This window comes from Syngnathus leptorhynchus, chromosome 9, assembly GCF_054491065.1.
Source record: "Syngnathus leptorhynchus isolate UIUO chromosome 9, UIUO_Slep, whole genome shotgun sequence".
Taxonomy (NCBI): Eukaryota; Metazoa; Chordata; class Actinopteri; order Syngnathiformes; family Syngnathidae; genus Syngnathus; species Syngnathus leptorhynchus.
In genome coordinates this window covers 4,681,522-4,702,120 of record NC_141203.1, presented here as the reverse complement: position 1 = coordinate 4,702,120, position 20,599 = coordinate 4,681,522, and the positions used below count along the sequence as shown (strand labels likewise).

General features: G+C 40.8%; 1 protein-coding gene across 3 annotated transcripts in view; it reads right to left on the bottom strand.

Moving 5' to 3' along the window:
- Positions 1 to 20,599, bottom strand: part of dachd (dachshund d) — a 112,112-nt gene that overhangs the window by 31,103 nt on the left and 60,410 nt on the right. For 2 of the 3 annotated variants that reach the window (XM_085920060.1, XM_085920059.1), the window contains exon 3: positions 11,290 to 11,445. In XM_085920060.1, the coding sequence (XP_085776186.1) occupies positions 11,290 to 11,445 (156 nt within the window). The remainder of the gene's footprint in view (positions 1 to 11,289; positions 11,446 to 20,599) is intronic. The other variant, XM_085920061.1, reaches the window with a different exon arrangement.

Genomic DNA, 20,599 nt, shown 5'->3' with positions numbered 1-20,599 from the left:
TTGAAAGGGGAAATAGAAAGATCCATCATCTATGTGACAGAGGGGAGGGAAAAAAAAAGTTCTTCCTATCTTTGAGTAGGAAATGCAAAACACGTTTTGGCCTTCCAGCGCAAGCCACGCGTTTGTGCTGTCTGTCTGGCTCTTTGCTGGAAATGTTAATGTTTATTGACCATAATCTTTTCTTTTTTTTTTTAGGTGAAAATGTTGACCTGACTGAAGGTGTTGTGGTTTACTTGAGCGAATTCAATGCAGGCAATGTGGGTTCAATTCCCACTCAAAAAAGTTATTTTGTTTATTCTTTTTTTTTATTACTGTTGAGTGTGAAATTATATTTATTATACTGAGTGCACCCTGGCCGTTTTTTTTCCCCAATTATGCGGATTATCTCATGTTTCTATTCATTCGTGTTCTGGAAAAAAAGGTATTGTTTTGATGCAAGAAATCTTTGAGGGAAAAGAATGTGCAAGACAAATTTTTGTCTGCCTTGAAGCGCTTTTCTTGTCTGGCTCTTAGCTGCAAATGTTAATGAACAGGGCTCAGTAATCGTGCCATATGTTCGCATGTGGCAAATCTCATTACAGTAAATGACCTTTACCAGGCAATGCCAACATCCCAGCGTTTGATAACGCAGAGCGTAGGAGACAATGGCGGCTCTGGTTAGCGTCTTCACGTTCCGACAGCAAAACGGGTTCCCGGGAGGAGCAGCTCCTCTAATTTGGGCCCATTTTTTATATTTGCGTCACGTCACTTCTGATAAATTTGCCACATCAGGGGGAAAAAGAGAGTCTGCGATAAGCGACAATGGCATGAAGAGTGCCGTGGACAAGAGTGCAGAGTGTAAGCAGGGCGTAGATATTAGCAGCAGCTGTTACTGCAGTGGCTGCAATATATTCAAGGCCAATCAATAAAGCTCCAGCAGTGACACCCAAGCAGACAGAGGAATCATTTTCATCTGATACTTAGCAAAGGCTCCCCCCTTTTAAAAAGATTGCTTTCAGTCAATGACAAGCCGTTGTCATTTGACTAAGGCTCCCCAAATGAAATAAATCGACAAGCGTTATCAATCACGGCCCACTCCGCTGTCATATCGGACGGGCAGGAAAATGGACGCCGAGGGTTGAATGGCGGTTAGGGTTTCATGTGGTCATCTGGTGGATAGCAAGTTTTTAATTACATAAATTAGTATTGCGAAGACACGGTTTATGAGTGAATGATGTGGTGTAAGCTTTACTATGCCAACACAACCAAAACAAACTGCCAGGAGTTATGTTTCATGACATCTGACAATTGAACGTGTATACCTCAACATCGTTTTTGTTGTTTTATGCCGTAAACACCATCACTCCAATCTTAACATGACCAAAATACACTGATCAATGACACATCCATCCCAAACGACTAACCTATCGTGACTACCAACTATGTGTGGGAGGTCAAAACTCAAGAAAATGCATTGACCATTAAATTTTATGATAAATCTAACAGGCATGTTTTCTTGGATATGTTTTCAATTTTTTTTCGTAGAAGTGTCGACACTTCAGTAAATATAAACAGTAATATTGTCAACGTGTCACTTTAAAATAGCGTACATGTAATAGTCAGTTAAAATCGGCACTTAATTGCAACTGGGGACCTGCTATGTCAATGCAGCCTGATTGTCGTCTGCGGTTGGTATACACAAATAATGAATAAAAAAAAAACTGACCAGTGGAGTTGTCACCCATCATCAACATTAAAGCTCATTCTTCATTAATTGGATAGATTAAATTGGAGCGCCAGGACGTGGGGGCGATGCATCTGCGCTACTGTCCAACCCCTCCCTGCCCCTCCTCACTCTTCTTCTCTGTCAGCTTGAATTTAGCGGCGCAAGGGTCTGACCTTTGCAAAGTGAAGAGATCAACACAATCTGAAAAGACAATGTCACTTGCTGTAAATGTGATACGCGCAATAAACGACATTCAACCTTTCGGCGGTGATTCGCAGGTTTCCAGGCTGTAATGCAGAGTGTGATTATGTGGCAATGTAAAGCAGTTTATGCGGTAAAAATGGTGACACTTTCACGCTGGGACATCATGGACGCGATAATGCTTAGTTGGGAACATTAGCATGTCGGCGCAATATTACGCCACACGCAAGTGTAATGATACGACAATTTCAACGATAAAACAACCTCTTTCTACGGTGATTGCTTTGAAGAGGAAAAAAACATAATTGGTCAGCAAAATTGAAAGTGATTTTGCCTAATAACAATATGGAAGAGCTCATCCTGCATTCCCATGTGATGAGAATCTTACAATCTTGCATGTATTTTACATATTTAGCAATGTAAGGTTTTCTGTCATTCCTATAAAATGTTAGTGATACAGAATTGCTCAACTTGTTTAGCTCACAACAGAACTAAAAATTCAACCTACTCCGTGAGCTCCAAATATATATAACACGTCGTTGTAACATTGAAATATGTTTTCTTACTTTATTAGATCAACTTCGTCAACAATAACAAAAACATCAATTGAGACATGCTTTAATGGACCCTGTCAATTTCAGTGAGCTCTCAACATTTGACTATTTTGAACGGGAATTTTAAATCTGGATTCTCCTTTTGGTACCCAAACTGGAGGCATCAGAAATGAATACAGCATAACCATTAAAAGGTGAAGACTGACATTTGAAGTCCAATATATTTTATGTGCCCCTATTAGTTTCGACAGCATTGTGTTGAATATTGTGCTTGTGGATTACAAATTAAGCAGAAAAATCTACCCGTCTTCATCCATCTCAGAGGACGGCCATTTTGCCTCTTGCGGTCAACTGAAAATGAAATCGTTTCTACACATCTTATAATGTATCATTAAAAAAATGTGTTAATGGGGTACTCGATTAATGACGGTAGTGTATCACTAACCTATCACAGCAGCAAAGTCATAATTACAATAAATATTTGCATGAAAAAATCTCATAACTATCAAACAAAAAACACGGTGGTAATTGAGCATGCTTCATTTTGTCGTGTGATGACTTTTTCTTAATCTGCTGCATAAACTAGTTAATTGAAAAACCTTAATGCAGACCTCTATGGAAACAACACTGATAATTGAGGACTGCTCCAAATATGCTTTAAGTAATGCATATTAACGTCATGATTGGAACTAACTTCAGATGCATTTCAAAGATCCCAGATTTTATTTGTGTGGATTGCAGGATATAATATTTAAAAATTGGTCTGCACAGTTGTCTAATGTGAATCCATTCCTTAAACAAACATTCCCATACTCATCTTTTTTTTTTCAACTCCGCCTCCAACTCAGTTCAATATGCATCATCACGAAAATAACGGTTAATCAATCCCCCGTGTTAATGTAGTTTCTGCAGTTGTGTCGCAGCGTTTGTGTGTGTTTTTTTGCGGGCAACTCCCCATTTCTCTGTCATACATATTCAACGACGATGGATGTTGGAGGAATTGGAACGAGGACATTAAACTTCATTAAGGAGGAGAAATGATTATCAGATTTATCTGTTGAGATGTCTATTAAAACGTGTGACTTATCTGTCACCTGGCTCCCACGGGGCTCACCAGCCTAATGGAGAGATGGCGAGGGCCTCAATCCGAGAGAGGGAGAGAGAGAGACAGATAGAGAGAGACAGATAGAGAGAGAGAAAAGAGAGCGAGCTCTTTGCTCATCTTGTCTTCACTTGACAACACCTTGCCACCCTTCTGTTCCTGAACCTTTTAAACGGCTTCTCCCAGCACCACAACACAAAACAGTGCTGTAATGCATAAATCAGACAATAATGTGCCCCACTCACACACAACCACTCTACGAAGGAGCTCTTGTTCATGAATCGAATTCCATTCAGCCCATGGCTAAAATCTCACTCGCTCTCGAGAGCTTCCCTGCGACAAAAGGCTCCCACAAGAGAGCTGCGCAAGAAGATGGATGAAGTTGCCCCCAGACACTCATATCAGGTCAGCATGCGCTTTATCCCCTAATGGTTAAGGTTACGATAGAGTAGAAATGGGGGTAGATACTAGATATTAGCCTGAGGGCCATCATTCTGTCTAGATGGAACAACAAGGAAGCGCTCGCCACCATCCGCTTATCCATGTGGTGGCCCACATTCACAGAGCAGCCACCAGTTTCCCGCAGCAGAGAGCAGGTTGGAGCCGCTTCGGATGTGTCCTTCCACCCGGAGAGCGTTATTATTAGAAAGGACATAAACAGACTAATTAAATCGCAGTAGTGGAGCCGAGGCTGACAGCTGGCGCAGAGTGTGACCAAACCGATTGCTGTCAAGAGTGCGGGCGCGGCATCGCTGCATGTGGCCTCGTCTGTGGACAGGCACAACACCATGCCACAATACCACTACTTATACATGAATGTGTAGTCTCAAATTTAGTGTTTATTATTATGTTTTTTTTTATTAGATTTAAAAACACTTTTCCTTGCCAATTCATAACTCATTGCATTGCTCTCTTGCTCTTTCTCTCTTTCTCTCTCTCGCTCCCTCTGTATATATATATATGCCAAACGTTTGTGCACCTGTCTTCGAAAATAGATTATTTATTATTTATTTAAGGCTAACAATATCATTGATATCAAAATGTAGCAATATTTTAGCTTGAAATTAAAAATGATTTTATTGGCAATACTTAAAATGCTGGCCAGACTATTTGATTTCATTGTAGAATTGGTCTGAAAACAAGATACTTGTCATTCTTCTTTGTTTCCCAGGAGGTAATGATGAATCACTTCACTGTCTGAGTCTATGAGAGTCTCCAGTATGCGTCTCCCAGTGTTCCGTCTGATCCACACTTTTCTTCACGCACTGGAGCCATGATAATTGTTTGATAGAGGTTTTGATGGTTTAGTTTTGTCGTCTCTACCTCTTGCCATCACAGGTTGTGATGCTGTGTAACACTTTCAAATGCTATGCGCGGCTCCCAAGAAGCATTTGCAAACATATTCAGTTTTAACTTAATTCCTATCTCCGTTTGTGCAACTGGTTGGTCAAATATTTGCGTCACTTTTTTTAAAAATTGTATTTCATCTTTGAATCATATTCAATTTGACTTGTATTACTGTAATAAATTCAGTGATCTTTTCACGTGACACTAAAGGGAGAGCTCATAATGCTCGAATTCATACGCTAATGACTAATTTAGTCACTCAATTAAGATGAGCGGGAATCAAACAGAACTATAATATTAGTCCTTTATTGATGACTGAGAATATGAATCCAGCTTGTCAGCACTTAGTTTCTCAAAACAAAGCTTGTTTGTGAGTGTTTTCTTCTGCAAAACCAAATGGCAGTGCAATGTGTAGACACTTTGGCAGCCAATGGAAATGCTTTTTAATGCATGACATAATTTTATTTTTCATCGGTTGTTTGCCTTCACTTGGAAGAGATTATGGACACTTGCATTCTGTAGGCCAGTAATACGAAAACAGTGAGTCACCGCCCATCAGGTATCTTGCATGAGAGAAATCCAATTTCACTAAATTGGTCTGAAAACTATTTATTACAAATATTTTTTCATCTAACTTATGCCAGCAACATTTTCTAACAGGCAGAACCATTGAATGATCCCACTAGATCACATACGCTACATAATTTTCCCTTGTATCTACTTTTTGTGTCTGATGTGTCATCAGATCTTTTTGTCATGTAAAATGAGTGTTGCTCCAACGTTGACTATTATTGAGAGGGCTTAGAAGGTTTTCATCAGATAACAATGTCATTTACACATATGTGCATTCATAAACACTGCTATCCTAGCATCTCATTTAGCATTTGGACGTAAATTGACTGGCTGATGTGATCCAAAGTGCTATCCAGCAGAGCGGTAAACATTCAGGTAATTAGCGCTCTCTCTCTCTCTCTCTATGCTCGCTCTGGGCGGCTCTTTGGCGTCACCAAGCACGGACCCCATATCGGGAGGGGGCCCCGTTATGCATTGATCTTGCAAATTTAAGGCTAACTGCCCCAGATTGCCGCGTCTTGATGTACCTTCTGGATGAGCGGTGCGCGTTAGGCTACGTGCTGTTTGTGGGCCGAATGCAATGACTCAGGCCTCGCTGTGCGCCTTAAATAATTAATGATTCCCCTTAAAGCACCGTTCTATCTGTGACCGCAGACATGATGATGATGAGAAAATATGGTTTTAACAAGTCAATAATGGCAACGACAACAAAAATAACCTAATCAATGCGGCTGCAGTGTTTGCAAACTTGAATTATAAACGCCGATAATTGATCCCTTACATTTCTCCTTCACGTGATGCCATTTGTTATCGACCGGCCAAGGATAATGGGAACTTTCTAGTTTAGATTTAGCATGACTTCTGCCCTCCCCACCAGCCTTCCATTCCTTTATGCTCTGTCTTCATCCTTTCAATTTGAAATTTGCAAGCTGTAGCGTCAGCTTAACCAAAAAGGATTAAGTCCCAAACCCAACAGAGAACACAGATAATGCTCAGTAATTGGTAAAAAATGAAGATGAATGGGACAGCTAGATAAGGACCAATTAGCTGCTGGGAGTGTACAGCTGTGGTCTCCTCACAGAGCGCTCTCAGGGGCCAGAGCCCCCCTTTTCTCATGCACACACACACCCAGACAAATGCGTTAACATGCAAGCATGAGGGTGGGGCTGCCAGAAATTAGCCTGATGACCCTGGAACGGAGAAAATGATGCTTCTTCCTTGTCTTGCCATTTTCCCCTTAAACTGACACACAGGCAACATTCCAGGTACGTGGACAACGCCAACTGAGCAGGTGGTGATTTGGGATTTCCAAGTAGGCTACCATGTCTACCCGACAGCGGAACTAAGGTTGAACACATCTGACAATGGTCGAATTAAGAACGAAATAATCTTACAGGAAGTAATGACAATTTGATTAATTCACTCTCAGGTCAAACTGTGGTGGTCAGAAAACCAACAAGTGATGTATCCAAGAATGTTTTAAAAGCAGATTTTCAGAAAGAATGAACACAATGTTCATTATTGGCAACTTGTTCGACTACATTGTACTGTGCATTGAGGTCAGCAATGATGTGTGCCGCTTTTAACTCCGTAATAGTGCCACTTCCTGTTAGTCTTTCTCTCTTTTGGGATCATCCAGTACACACAAAGAGCTGAATCTAAAGCATAGAATCATAGTTTTTATGGAAAATTGACAGATTCTGAATTGTACCACTTCAGAGGCATTCAAATGACTAATTTCTCCTTGAATCCACACATCAGAGTCCTTATTTTCATCCATTCACAACAGTAGTGATGGTGTTTTTCCACGAATGACTTTCTTTGTTTTCTAATTAGTTAAACCACCTGCGATACATGTTTTGCCTTTTTTCCAGATTGCATTGACATGGAATGAAATGCGTGACGTTAAATCACTGTCACTTCTCCAACCTAGTTGTGTTGAAAAGAAGTCTCACTATTTAACAATAACAATGACGCTGACATCATCTACTGTATTCATCTGATTGTCTGATGATTAACACAAGTGCAATCATCTTCCTTTTAGCTGGGTTCTATGATAAAAGCAAATGGTCGATCTTCTATGTGAGCTCTGATGCAGGTATTTTGCCGGGCTGTTGTTTAAAAGAGTCAAGGGTTTATAGCATCAGTGAGAGTCTGCAAATATGTTTTGATGTGGTCAATGATTTTTCGTAAAACTCCACTGGTGTGGAGGGACATTCGTTTGAGCCTGGCATGCGAAAGAAAATGGTCTTGCACAGTATGTATGGTCACCGCCTGAGTCTCCACTGCTCAGAAGTAGATTAGGAAGTGGTGCATTTTAGCAGTCTTGTCCCCTCTTGTGTTTCTTTGGTTGGTGGCATCATCTGGCTGATGACAGTCAGAATTCCCATATCTAATTACGAGCGGGATTTCAGCTCCATTAGAGCTGCGTGGTGACGAGTTGGACGAATGGCAAGCACCCAGTGGCCAATGAGAAGGGTGGAAGTGGGGAGCAGAGTTGGAGGTAAAAGACAGATGGATGGATGTTGATAAAATAATAAAGGAGGAGAGATGGAACATTGTTATCCTTACCTCCCACTTCTATTTCTGAGAAACACTTTATTTTCCTTCCACGCTAGAGAAGAAAGAAAAAAAACAATTCCTTCTCATGGAATTGGCAGGTGTTTGTTAGTGGGCAGCGGACAGTATTTTCTCTCCCAGTAATGAAGGTTGTAGCTGGGGTCAGTGCACAGAGGAGAGCTGGGGAGGGTAGTGGGTGGTGGGGGCTGTTTATCCCCCTCAAGGCCCAGCGCCACACGTGTTTTGCTTGGTCTGTGATCTGTAATTGTGGCATTTCCTGAGAGGCACAGGAACAATCCAGTGTGCTCTGAGAGGGCTGCTCCTAACAGGCAACCCCCATTCGTTCCCGTAAAAAAACACTCTTCTCATTTCTTTGTCTCTCATCACATATTCCCAACATTCAAAACTATTTCCCCTCTTGCTCAGGATGTTTGCGTTTTTTGGTTTAAGAGTGGAACCGGCTGTTTTTCCTTTTCTTATAATTAATAACATTGATGCAAGCAGGAAGCTAATTGAGATGAATATTTAATGCAATGAGAAAGCTTAGGCTGTTGAATTTACATCAACACAAAGACAGCGACCGCCGATCCAACTCTACAAATGGAACAGAGTGTCCTTCACATGCTGGCTCGGCTTTCAGCCGTCTCACACAAACACTCGGAGGAGCCACCTGTAGCCAAGAGGTTCGGGATTTAATATAGCCATGCAGTACAATTATATCAATGTCATGGTTGGTCACATATACTTGTATATATATCCTGCTTCAAAAATTTTGTAAGCAGGTAGTATGAGAGGTAGGTAGGTAGGTAGGTAGGTAGGTAGGTAGGTTGGAAAGTGCTGGGAAGATGGAAGGTACATATGTAGGTGGTAGGTCGGTAGGTCGGTAGGTAGGTAGGTAGGTAGGTAGGTAGGTAGGTAGGTAGGTAGGTAGGTAGGTTGGAAAGTGCTGGGAAGATGGAAGGTACATATGTAGGTGGTAGGTCGGTCGGTAGGTAGGTAGGTAGGTAGGTAGGTAGGTAGGTAGGTAGGTAGGTAGGTAGGTAGGTAGGTAGGTAGGTAGGTAGGTAGGTAGGTAGGTAGGTCGGTCGGTAGGTAGGTAGGTAGGTAGGTAGGTAGGTAGGTTACAAAGCACTGGGAAGATGGAAGGTACATATGGAGGTGGTAGTCGGTCGGTAGGTAGGTAACAGTAGGTATGTAGGAAGTTACAGTAGGGTAGGTACGTAGGTAGGTAGGTAGGTAGGTACGTACGTACATAGGTTAGTTAGTACAATAGGTTGGCAAAGATAGAGCAGGTATGGAGGAAGGTACAATAGGCAGGTAGGTGTGTAAAAACGTAGGTAGATGGATGGGTAAGGTCAGTAAATAGGTAGGTAATGCAAGGGTATCCATTTGTAGACAGTATGTTACACTGAACAAATGTGGTACTGGGATGCAGTGTAGTATGTTGGTAGGTAGGCTAGAATTGTACTTCATATGGAGATTAGCATCGAGTAAAGCCGTGTCGAGAGCAGTGGAAAACGTCGCATTAGACATTTTCAAATAGTTGCTGAATTGTTATCACACAAGTTGGTATTTAGGTGGATTTAATAATGGTATTAAATATAATCCAAGGGTAGAGACGGATGAAGAAGCGATGCAATAACTCTGCGGCGTATTATCAGGATGACTCCTGCTGGCCACCCCTGTCACAGGCGAGTGCTTGATATAAACACGAGATTGCTGCGACACCCGGTAATCAATATGAGGATGGTTTTCAGTACCAAACATCATTTGTCTCCGAGACCATTTCTTTGACCAAACGAAGCATTAATTCAAATCATAAATCTGAGCTGATTTAAATCCGCATAGAGTGAGTGAGAGCAGGGGCGAGATGAGGAGGAGGTGGGCGCTCGGGGGTTGTAGAGTGGCCCTGTCGAGCTAATGATTTATTTTCTACATTTCTGCGAGCGAGAGATTTGTCCATACTCACTGACAGGTCACCTTCAAACGCCACTGGCAGACTGTTCATCACCATGCAGACGAGCATGGTCTCATCGCGTCGGGTAAATATTAAAGGAAAAAGAATCCAATTGATTGTGGATGGGGCCGAGAGGCGTCACCGCCATATATTTCACTCACAAACTAATGCCGGACGCACCTGAAAGCCGCTACCGCCCTTCGGCGGCTAGAATTACGATTCTAGTGCAGTGTGGCCGGGCTCAAGGTTACCATTTAAATTGTAAAAAGATAAAAGAGTTTCTTATTAGCTCCATTGCCGTAGCCTTGCTGTTGGTGCTCACATTTATCTTTATTTCCGTGACCTCGCGCGCTCCTATTCTCTTCCGTCTTTCTTTTTTTACACACTCCATTCTCTCAGAGCGATGACCTCACGCTTTATGCATTCCGCATTGTTAAAATCGGCTTTGAGAACACATCCTGTTTTCGTGTGCGGTGTCAAGTGTTACCGGTGAAATGTATTCAGGAGTCGCAGTAAGTGAATCCAAAAGCTTCCATTTAGCAGCCAAAGCTACAGGGAATACATTTGGTTAATAATTTGGAACGGGCTGGTGGATCTGCTCTATTATCGTTCTCTTTAATACACTAAGTGCTTCTGTGTGATATCATGAAAATCCTTCTGCATTTTAGGGCTAATAATTAATTGGAATGGCGCATAGCGAAAGGAGAGAAGAAAAAACCCAAAGCTCTCACAGCAATTCAATTAGGCCTTGTTAAAAGGCTGATAGCTTTGGGAAATTGTGTTCACAGATTCACTTAGCCTTTAAGAGTGTTGTGTTTTTTTTCTCACCTTCAACACAACAATCTCATATGTCAGGTGAGGAAAACAAAACCGATCCTGAAAAAGCTTTTCAACTAGCTCAAATTAGCTAATGTTAGTATTTCACTTCTAATAATAGAAATGACATTATTTTTAAGTTGCATACATTTTCAGTGGGTTTGGGTTTGGAAGAAAATCAGACACTATTTCAGTCTACAAAAAAAGGGCAGCCAAAGTTGTCATTACCTATTTCAAAAACTAAGTCGGAAAACCTTTCAGTTATTGTCTGTTGGTTACGTAGTCAGCGAAAAATACAATCCTCCAAAAATAGACCGTCATATTTGTTTTAAGCTACTTGTTAGTTAAGAATTATTGCTCTTTAAAATGCAAAGCTTGCAAATATATTGAAAATTATTATTTTTGCTCAAGATTAGTTTGTCAATTGTTCCTGAGAATTACTGTATTTATAACAGTCCAGTATATGCGTCCTCACCGACGCTGGAGCTGAGGTCTCCATTCTCACCGTCGGCCCCGTGATGGTGGTTTGCGTTGGCATGGTAGCCGCCCATGGCCTCCAACTTGATCTTCTTGACCTTCATGGCCTCTGCGATGGCCGCGTTGGCAGCCGCCGCCGCTGCCGCCGTCAGACCTTGAAGAGGGAAAAAGAGGAAGCACATACTGCTTAGCTACAGAGTGCCACAAGTCCGCCAGGGGACGCAAAAAACCTGCTTGAGCAAATGAATGAAAAAAGTGCACTTGTGAAAGAGTAGAACAATGAATAATTTTATACCCCATAGGGACTGAGCATGTACGTGCTTTTTCATGAGGTGACAGACGATATCTTCACAGCAGGCCGTCATGATGATAGTATCATATGATTGTGATGAAGGCTACACCCACCCCATGCTGCCTCGCCCTCTATAATGAAATATTTGTGAGATCAAGGGAAAAGGATGCACGTGATGTAAGCATTTTTTGTTTGTTTATTTTGTTACAATTTAAATTTATGAGTTATAATATGACAACCATAGATCTCCTATAACCAGGTGTGGACTGGTGAATGGAGCATCTGCCTAGTGGGCCAGTAGTCATCTGGGCCCAAATGTGACACTTTTTTCCCCTCCCCCAAAAGAAGAGCCTACAATTTAAAGGCGGTGGACCACTGGTCCATCTTTATTGTATGAACGGGAAAGAAGAAAAATGTGAATATAGCACAAAAGCGTTCCTGCCCCTTTCTTGTAGTTGTCAGGCGGCACATCTCTTGGATGTGGAGCGAGCAATGCAATGTGGGAATAAAATGGAGGGTGTGGAAGTTTCATGAAATTAAAGATTCTCGTCTTGGATGCTGAAATATGTCTAGAAATTATGCTGCAATATCCGTGACAGTAACATCACTGCACCAGCAACAGCAGGTGGTCAGAGTGAACTGGAAAGTCAATCTGTCGATAAGCAGGTTGTAACATTCGGATATAAAAAGTGACTATGAGGTGATGGAACCACACACACACACACACACACACACACACACACACACACACACACACACACACACACACACACACACACACACACACACACACACACACACACACACACACACACACACACACACACAAACACACACACACACACATATAAAAAAATATGGAGTTGCTCCAACATCTCCTGCATTTCCAGTGCACAAGGTAATTTTGAGTGCCTAAATATAGATTTCAACTCTTCCAATTTTTAAACAGAGAAGGAGCATGCTTAGACCCTCAAAAATGGATTGGATATTATCTAGTATATGCGGGATAATAGACACACATATGGCGAGTGCACTGCAGAGATCATAAAGCATCCGGTTTGTCATTGCGGCACTTTCGGAGCTTCTGGTTGTATCAAACGTGACTTGAAATCTTTATTCATGAGCCCGTTGTCTCCAGCAGTGGGGACAAATAGTGTTAAAGCTCTTACGGGCCTGCGTGTACAGTACGTGCGTTCTCAGGAGATTCCCCAGATTCTCTGCGCCAATAACATCAAAGATGCACGATTGAGAAAAGACAAAAAAAAAATATAAAAGGAAAGCGCCTATTAGTGGAATCACTCAGATCCACCATCCAGTATATCACCTGCCCTTTAACTGCTTATACTTGATATGCAGCTTTGTCTTTGCATTTATCGCCAATGCTCTGTCACCCTCAGCAGCGGCTTTTAGCACACATGGGAAGGGGTGGGACTCAAACGTGTGAGCCCGGCAGAAGATCCTCTCCTTCCCAGCTGATAGGCAGATGGTGAGAGACATTCTGCGCATATCATTTAGAAGCTTGTTTGCATCTTAAAATACATCGAGACCATATTGATGCACTGTATACATCATGTCAGCGATGGCCCTCTCGTTTGCGGGCGGCTGTTCCATATGCAAAAGGAGTCAGATGGAAAAAAAGTCACAGGCCCATAAGAAGGTGATACTTGTGCACATAATGAATGTAGCCTCTGCCTGGCCTGAAGGTCAACCTTCATTTGTGTATAATAGCCAAGAGTCAACTGTTTCCCAAATGAGACGTATGCAGAACAGACTGCAGAGTAAATATTGAAATCACCTCCGGGGCTGTTTGTGTGATAAATTCGCCACACAAATCAGGTGCAGAGTACACCTCGCCGTGCCCCCACCCGTAGCTTTGGATGTGGTTTATTGTGCTACAGCCTTTCCGTCCTTAACATTTGTGAGTATTGCCGAGGATCATTTAATTGCTGTTTGTTTAGTGCTTGTTTGGTTTACTAAGACGGCAAGCGGCAACAAACATTTCCTCACCCGTGCCCATCAAAGCTTGTGGAAGTCGGGTGAAGCAAGTGAATATGTGTACCGTATGTTTGGGGGAGACCTGAAACTCAAACAACTGTGAACAAACGGTTCTTGAGATTTCACTTTCTAGAATGAACTACACCAAGAAGGCCCACTTTTGGTCACAATGTAGTTCCTACACACCTGATAAAAACTCAACATTCTCACAATTTAGCTCTCTCTATCCATTTAGTTCAAATTTGGACAAATCATCTTGGACAAGATTGTATTTGCATGAGGCTTGGAAATTGTCAACAACAACAAAAAACTACAAATGTCAAACAGTTCATAGGTCAGATGACGTAAGTCTTATGAGTTAGACTTTTTAGCGAAGAAATATTGGCACATTCCACCAATACGGTACAGTATAATAGTCTAAATTTGAAAGTTTGCTTTGTCTGTCTGTTTGGAATTCATGACCCAAATTTGGTAGCAATCTGACAAATCAAACAAATGTGTTTTTGTTTGAGGTCTGCAATGGCTAATGTGATCTAAATATGAAACAGCTTTCTATGTTTTTGGGCACATGTTGCTGTGCTTCCTGCCATGATACAATTATGAAAATAGTTGTGGATTAATTTGATAATCGATCAGTTTTCAATTAATTTATTTATTTTGACACCTCAAGATTATACTATGCAGAAATGCGTTGTACTTTTGGTGACATTGCAACATCAGAAAATGCATTATTCTATAAAAACAAATCTGAAACTACAAAAGAACTCCTTGTATAAGAAACTATGGATCAGATGTTTTTGATTGGTGGGCAAACAACCACTCTGACTTTGGCTCAACGATTTGCTGCATAATTCTCTAGTCTTTCTTCTGGTAATTGTTTCATTCCAACAGATCAATTGTCAAATCTTCAGAACCCGCGGCCTGACGCGGCAGACGTAATGAGGAAGACAAGGAAGTCCATCAAGCCGCAGGAAGTCAACGTCAACATTCCACTCGGTTACTAATCTGCATTCATTACCATGCAAACAAAACAATCCCGAGTCATATAGTCTCCCAAAGTCACCTTTAGATTCAGACACTGGTATAGACACAGGTACAAATCATTGGGAGCGCAAAAGCAAACAAAAAAAAAAAGCAGAAACCGTCAAAGAATTAATGGGGACTAGCGTGGCGGTGTCACACGGGGAGCACCAAACAGCAAATAACAGAGACAAGGTCTGACGGTAGCCCTTGGAGCAGCTGTCATATTAAATAATAATGAAGGATCTATTAATATGCAAAGGAAGCAGCAGCCGACTGGCTTAACGCTGTCATGCCTCCGCATATTGTCAGGATCTTCATCATTAATTAACATGCTAGCTGCCCCATACCTGCGCCAATGTCAGAACATTCTTACGACAAACACCCCGATGCCTGTGCCCTCCGCAACTAACTCGCATAATTGAATTAAAATCAGATTATCTTTGCACGACTGCATAAAAGACAGATTCGTCTTTTTAACAGAATTAAAGTTTTGGCTTTGTTAAAGAGCGCACCACGGGCACAAATTAAACACCAGGTTACGCGTGCGTGTGGTAGCACAATAATGACACCGACCCGGGTACGCTCTTTGGTGTACTGTGCCGATATGAACTGTGCTGCATCGCATCACGTTACATTTGGTATCAGTTACAGTGCTTGCTAAACTTATGACAAGCAGGCAAAGGAGAGGAGTAGCTGCGAGGCAGTGCAACAAGCATCACAAAGATACAATGCAGGTTTAAGTAGTCACCTATCCTTTATATTACAGCCGATCACAAAGGTTGTATGAAATGGACAAATATTGGCCCGTAGGTAGCCGATGAGATTGGTGCAAAGTCACAAGAGGTTGTATTTCTTTTATTTCATTATGTCTTCTGTGTATTTGTCTTCTACTCATCATTGTCCTTTGAATCTCGTGTTTTGTCAAGGTATTTCTCGTTGTGTTTTCAGTTTAATTGTATTTAGTGGTTTTCTTTATCAATTTATTGTATCTGGTTTTGTTTAAGTGCTTAACTGTGCTCCTGTAGTGCTGTATTTTGTTTTTGTCTCTGTGTTACTTTGATCTTATTTTTTTACACTCTAATGATTTTAGTGTTTAAATATTTACTGAATCTTATATGCCTTTTTGATTTTTTGTTTTTTAGTTGCGAAAATTCTGCACTCCCACGTTGTTTTCTTGCATTGAGGTCTGCAACCTCAATATATTAAAACCTTGATGTAACAAAATACAGGACTTGAAATCATTCACTTGAATGGACCTCACGAGGTGTGTAACATCTTTATCACAAGTTTCGCTATTTCATCCACAGGTACTACATATGAAATTGCAAATATGGTTACTTTTATACTCGTATGACAGGTAAGACACTAAATTATTACTTAAAACACTGCCTATACGGATAATAAAGGTTTTAAGACAGGGCATCTGCAGGTTTAAAGAAGTCTCATTAAATTTTTTAAGGCAACTTCCATCAAACTTAAGACCTCTTCTTCACTAAATCTGACCATAATGACGGAAGGAAATGGACTTCACATTATATCACAGACACTGGTAACTACAAATTTGTCAAGAACTTTCCTTGATTTACAAAAGCAAGTTTAGTCACAATGTTTTCAGGGTTCAAGTGTCTTGTTATTATCTTTTTTTTTTAGTTTTTCCTTAAGTTCAGAGGATGTTGAGAATAATTTTCAATTTTGCACATGTGAAGCCCTTTGAGACTTGTTTATAATTTAGGGCTATATAAATAAACTTGACTTGACTATCAGTGGTGTTTCTCTGTTTACAGGTAGGATGTATGCTGTAGGTGGCATTCATTTCTCTAATGGTAAATTCTGTTCCTCCTGCACATAAATGAATTACACTGAAGCTTCTGCTGCTCAAGTGGTGGCCATACTGTGAGTAGAGGTCCTCTCTCCACTTTAAAGGAGATGTCATTCATGTGTGGTGTCAGGCCATGGCAAATAATCCCATTTGGATGGTTGGGAATGTTGGGTTGGGGGTGGGAACAATCTGCCTGTAATGCATCAGCCACCTGAAAAACTCTTGAGCACGTGCATACAGTTACACGTGTATTTTCACACATACACACACACACGCGCGCACACACACACACGCACACACATACGCACGCACACACACGTACAGTTTTTCCTTAAATGGGAAGATAAGCATATTAGGATGTCCTCTCTTCTAAATGGAAGCAGTGTCAAGGGCACACATACATATGTTAACAATGTGTTCCAACATGCTTATTGCGCCTCTTGTTAGCGTGTGAAGTAAACTTGCACAACAGCGTAGGCGTTGATTTTAATCCGACGCGATTTGTGCATTTAGCAGCAGCTAAAATACAACATTTGCAGATGAATGAGTCATAAACACCACAGTGGATTGGGGCTTGTTTGGAAAAAAAGTATAAAACAGATTTGACAAATTTGTGCGATGGTGCTTTAGGTACAATTGGCTATTAGTGTACATGGCACCATGGTGACGTTTCAAACAATTTAGAAAAATCCTGCGATGGTGCTTTAGGTACAATTGGCTATTAGTGTACATGGCACCATGGTGACGTTTCTGACAATTTAGAAAAATCCTGCTTGAGCAGGTTTTATAAGACTAAATTAAAATAGTATTGCAACATTTAAGACATTAAAGTTATATTGACCATTTCATTGTGTTTGTAAACAACAGGCGGCAGAATATTAACTAACACCGACCTAAACTGAAACTAGGGATGCGCGGTAGGGGTGGTATATTTAATATAAGGTATGAATTTGCCCAAAGGTAGAAATTTGGACCTGACAGTCCTATCATGGTAATATTTGCTGTGTTTCTTCTTATTATTATTATTTCAGTATGTCTTTGTATCTGCATTCACATTTTACAGTGGTGAACACATTTTCACGTTTATCAAAATTCAAAATGCCAAAAAAACAGGACAGGTTAGGCTCATCTGTAACAGAAATAAAAATATGGGCATACATCTATGTCAATACCGATTGCATCTATTAAAGCTTTGTTGAAAGTAAGGTATAACTCGTTATTCATTGACAATACTTAGCCAATAAGTAAATGTTGCTTGGCATAGTCACACACAGATGGCAGTGCATATCAATTAAAGCGGCAGAAGACAAACTAGCTAGATACAATAACTAATATAATAATATTGCATAGCATCGGCAGATTAATGCTGTCGTTCATTTTATGTTTTTCAAAACTTTGTCAGCAATTTCTTGACGGTCATTAGTAACGAAAACAAAAACCCAGAATGATCACGCTTTGCTCAAAAATTCTGCGTAAATGGCGTCCTTTGTGAAGCTGTCGCTACCCCAGAAACACACACGGGGGCGCTAGCTCAAGCGATATAATGTGACATGATAACTATTTGACACACTATCTCACCGCCACGATTTTGCCATCCATCAGGACTCTCTGGACGTGACAGCGACATCAATTAGCCGCCTACTTAGATACTAACTTATGTGTGGTCAATTATATCCAATTAGGTGACTGTCAAAATCGGTAACTTCCCCTGACATTTAACGCCTAATGCTATCATCAAAACGGTTCAATTATAAAAGCAGCAAGCGAAGGGTAGGAAAAGTTGCATCCAATCACAGTTAGCAAGGACCGCGTGACGGTTATGAGAACAGCGAAAACCTCAATTACTTTATCAGTGGCCTCTGAATACCCCGACTAAATGTCAAGATCAGAGCTTCCCTTTGCTTTAAAGGCGGATGATATCTAAAGGCTTCTCTGTTGCTTCTCTGTTCCACGATATAACATGACTTCTTTCTCATCATTGTCCTCCTCCGCACTCATGTCAGACTTTCTACAGATAGCCGCCGACCTCGCCCTATGCGTTCAAAGCAAGTGATTGTGGTGAATGTGCTTCATATTAGGTTTCAAACACCTCACAGACAATGTTTTGCCTCCAGGATGAAAAAAAACCCCCCACATTTGGTATAATATTACAGCAAAGAGATAACTACTAGTCTGTTAAAGCAACAATGTGTTGTAATTTAATCAGGAAACCTTTGCTGAGTACCCTTTGTTAATTAAATAAAACCATAACATTAAAAAAGACCTGTTTTACTTTGTTTTTTTTAACATAATGTGGTCCAGATTGGTCATTCTTAGGGCATTGAATCTATCACGCCTTGACTGCTCTGCTTGAAGATATTTCACGTCTCATCCGAGTAGGCTTCATCACTTCATGCAACATGGCAAACAGAACGAGCAGTCCTGTTGCAATCAATCCGATCTCCTGAGAATTCCAACAGTTGCTGCATCTACTGTATATTTGGCTTTTTTTTATTTATTCCAGCATTCCAAAAGACTCGTCATTAAATTTGAGGAAATGTTTTGTTTATTTCACAGTGGTTTACAGATAATTTCTTATTCCTGAAGGGGTTTGAGTGTGATTTTAAATTTGACATTTCACTTAAGTCTAAGGGGGGACCCTGGAAGCTAACGGACATTGCCGTAGAAAACTAGCAATGTTGTTTTCTGTGTATTATGCATGGAGTACTTCGGTAAATATCATTTAAGTGAACACTGATAACAGTATAACACTGTTAGACGTGTCAAGAAGGAGAGAACAACAATATGCAAATGAGAGCACTTAAAGTTCCCAACATCAAAGTAGTCATAATGAAGCCCGCCACAAATAGAACAAAAGCATTTGTCGCAATAAGACTCGGCCTGAGGGGGCATGAGGGCCTGAACACTTGCTGTTGATTCTTGTGGCGATAAGCTTGCTTTAGCGTCAACCGGTGCCTATGTACATATTGCAGTGGAGTGGATTTAATCGTGCTAATTAGAATACACTCCAGGCAACAAATGCAACATCTACCGGAATAATCTGAGAGAAAAGATCTCCACTTCAATTTATTCAACCTTCCCTTTGTTCTTGTTGTTTTTTTTCTAGAGGGGCTTAAGTAGACGATCTGTTTTGGTGAACAAGTGATCGGCGGGCGCCTGGTGGCGGAGGGTGTCACTTTGGACCCATTGCCATTTCGAGGATGAGCTGCAGGGAGCCCTTGAGCGCGGAATACTGTAATACCTCCAAGTTCTAACACTCCTACCGCCATCATATGTATGCATGATCACCACAAAACTCATGTCACCCAAAATGAAAGGATTGTGCATGTCCTGTATTTAGAAATGTAAGTATGTGGACTGATGCACACATGGCACACTTGGTCCCATAATACCATGAGAGTCAAAAATAGTCTGTAAAATATCGATAGAATTAACTAGCAGGGCCCTTTTTGAGACTTTACAGTGGAAATGCTTCTTTTGGATTAAACTTCACAACAAACCACAGAAAAACCCAACTTAGGTCTCGTGATGAGCACTGAGGTAGCATGAAAGTGAAGAAGCATACTCTATTTTGGTCAAACCATGAAATGTGAGTGGTGTTGAGCATTTAAGTCCATCTGTGCTGTATGACGAGCTCTGAGCAAAGTCGTCAATTTCTATATTGGCTTCTTAGTTCTTAGCCAATTAATTTTTCAATCCACATTTTGTCATTTTGTGATCAAAATGTGATGTTTTATGCCTCATGCATGTCAATTTGTTCTTCACAGTCTTAGTTAAGAGAGCTCTAGCGTCTTTAATTCAAAAAGAGCAAAATTATGATGAGTGAAAACGCTTACTTCTACCATCTTTTCTTCGCACGTACATTTTCTCCTCACACCCCTAATAATGGATTGTCTAAGAAGAAAAAGAAGAGTGCAAGAAGCAGCACTCAAGAGTGAAGTAGTAAGTGGGGTGTTCATGTAAACCATGTTCAAAGAATGTGAGAATTTATAATGTGACAGTTTGGACTTTAGAAATAATTATTCCATGCGTAGTAGTCAAATTGGGTTAATTTTGTCTCCATTGTATTCCTTTGTTCAGACCAATATAATTTATGTAATTACTACATTTTGCTTGAGTAAGACAATTCAACTGTTTGGACTTTAGAACAAATTACTCAAAATATAATTTATGTAAATG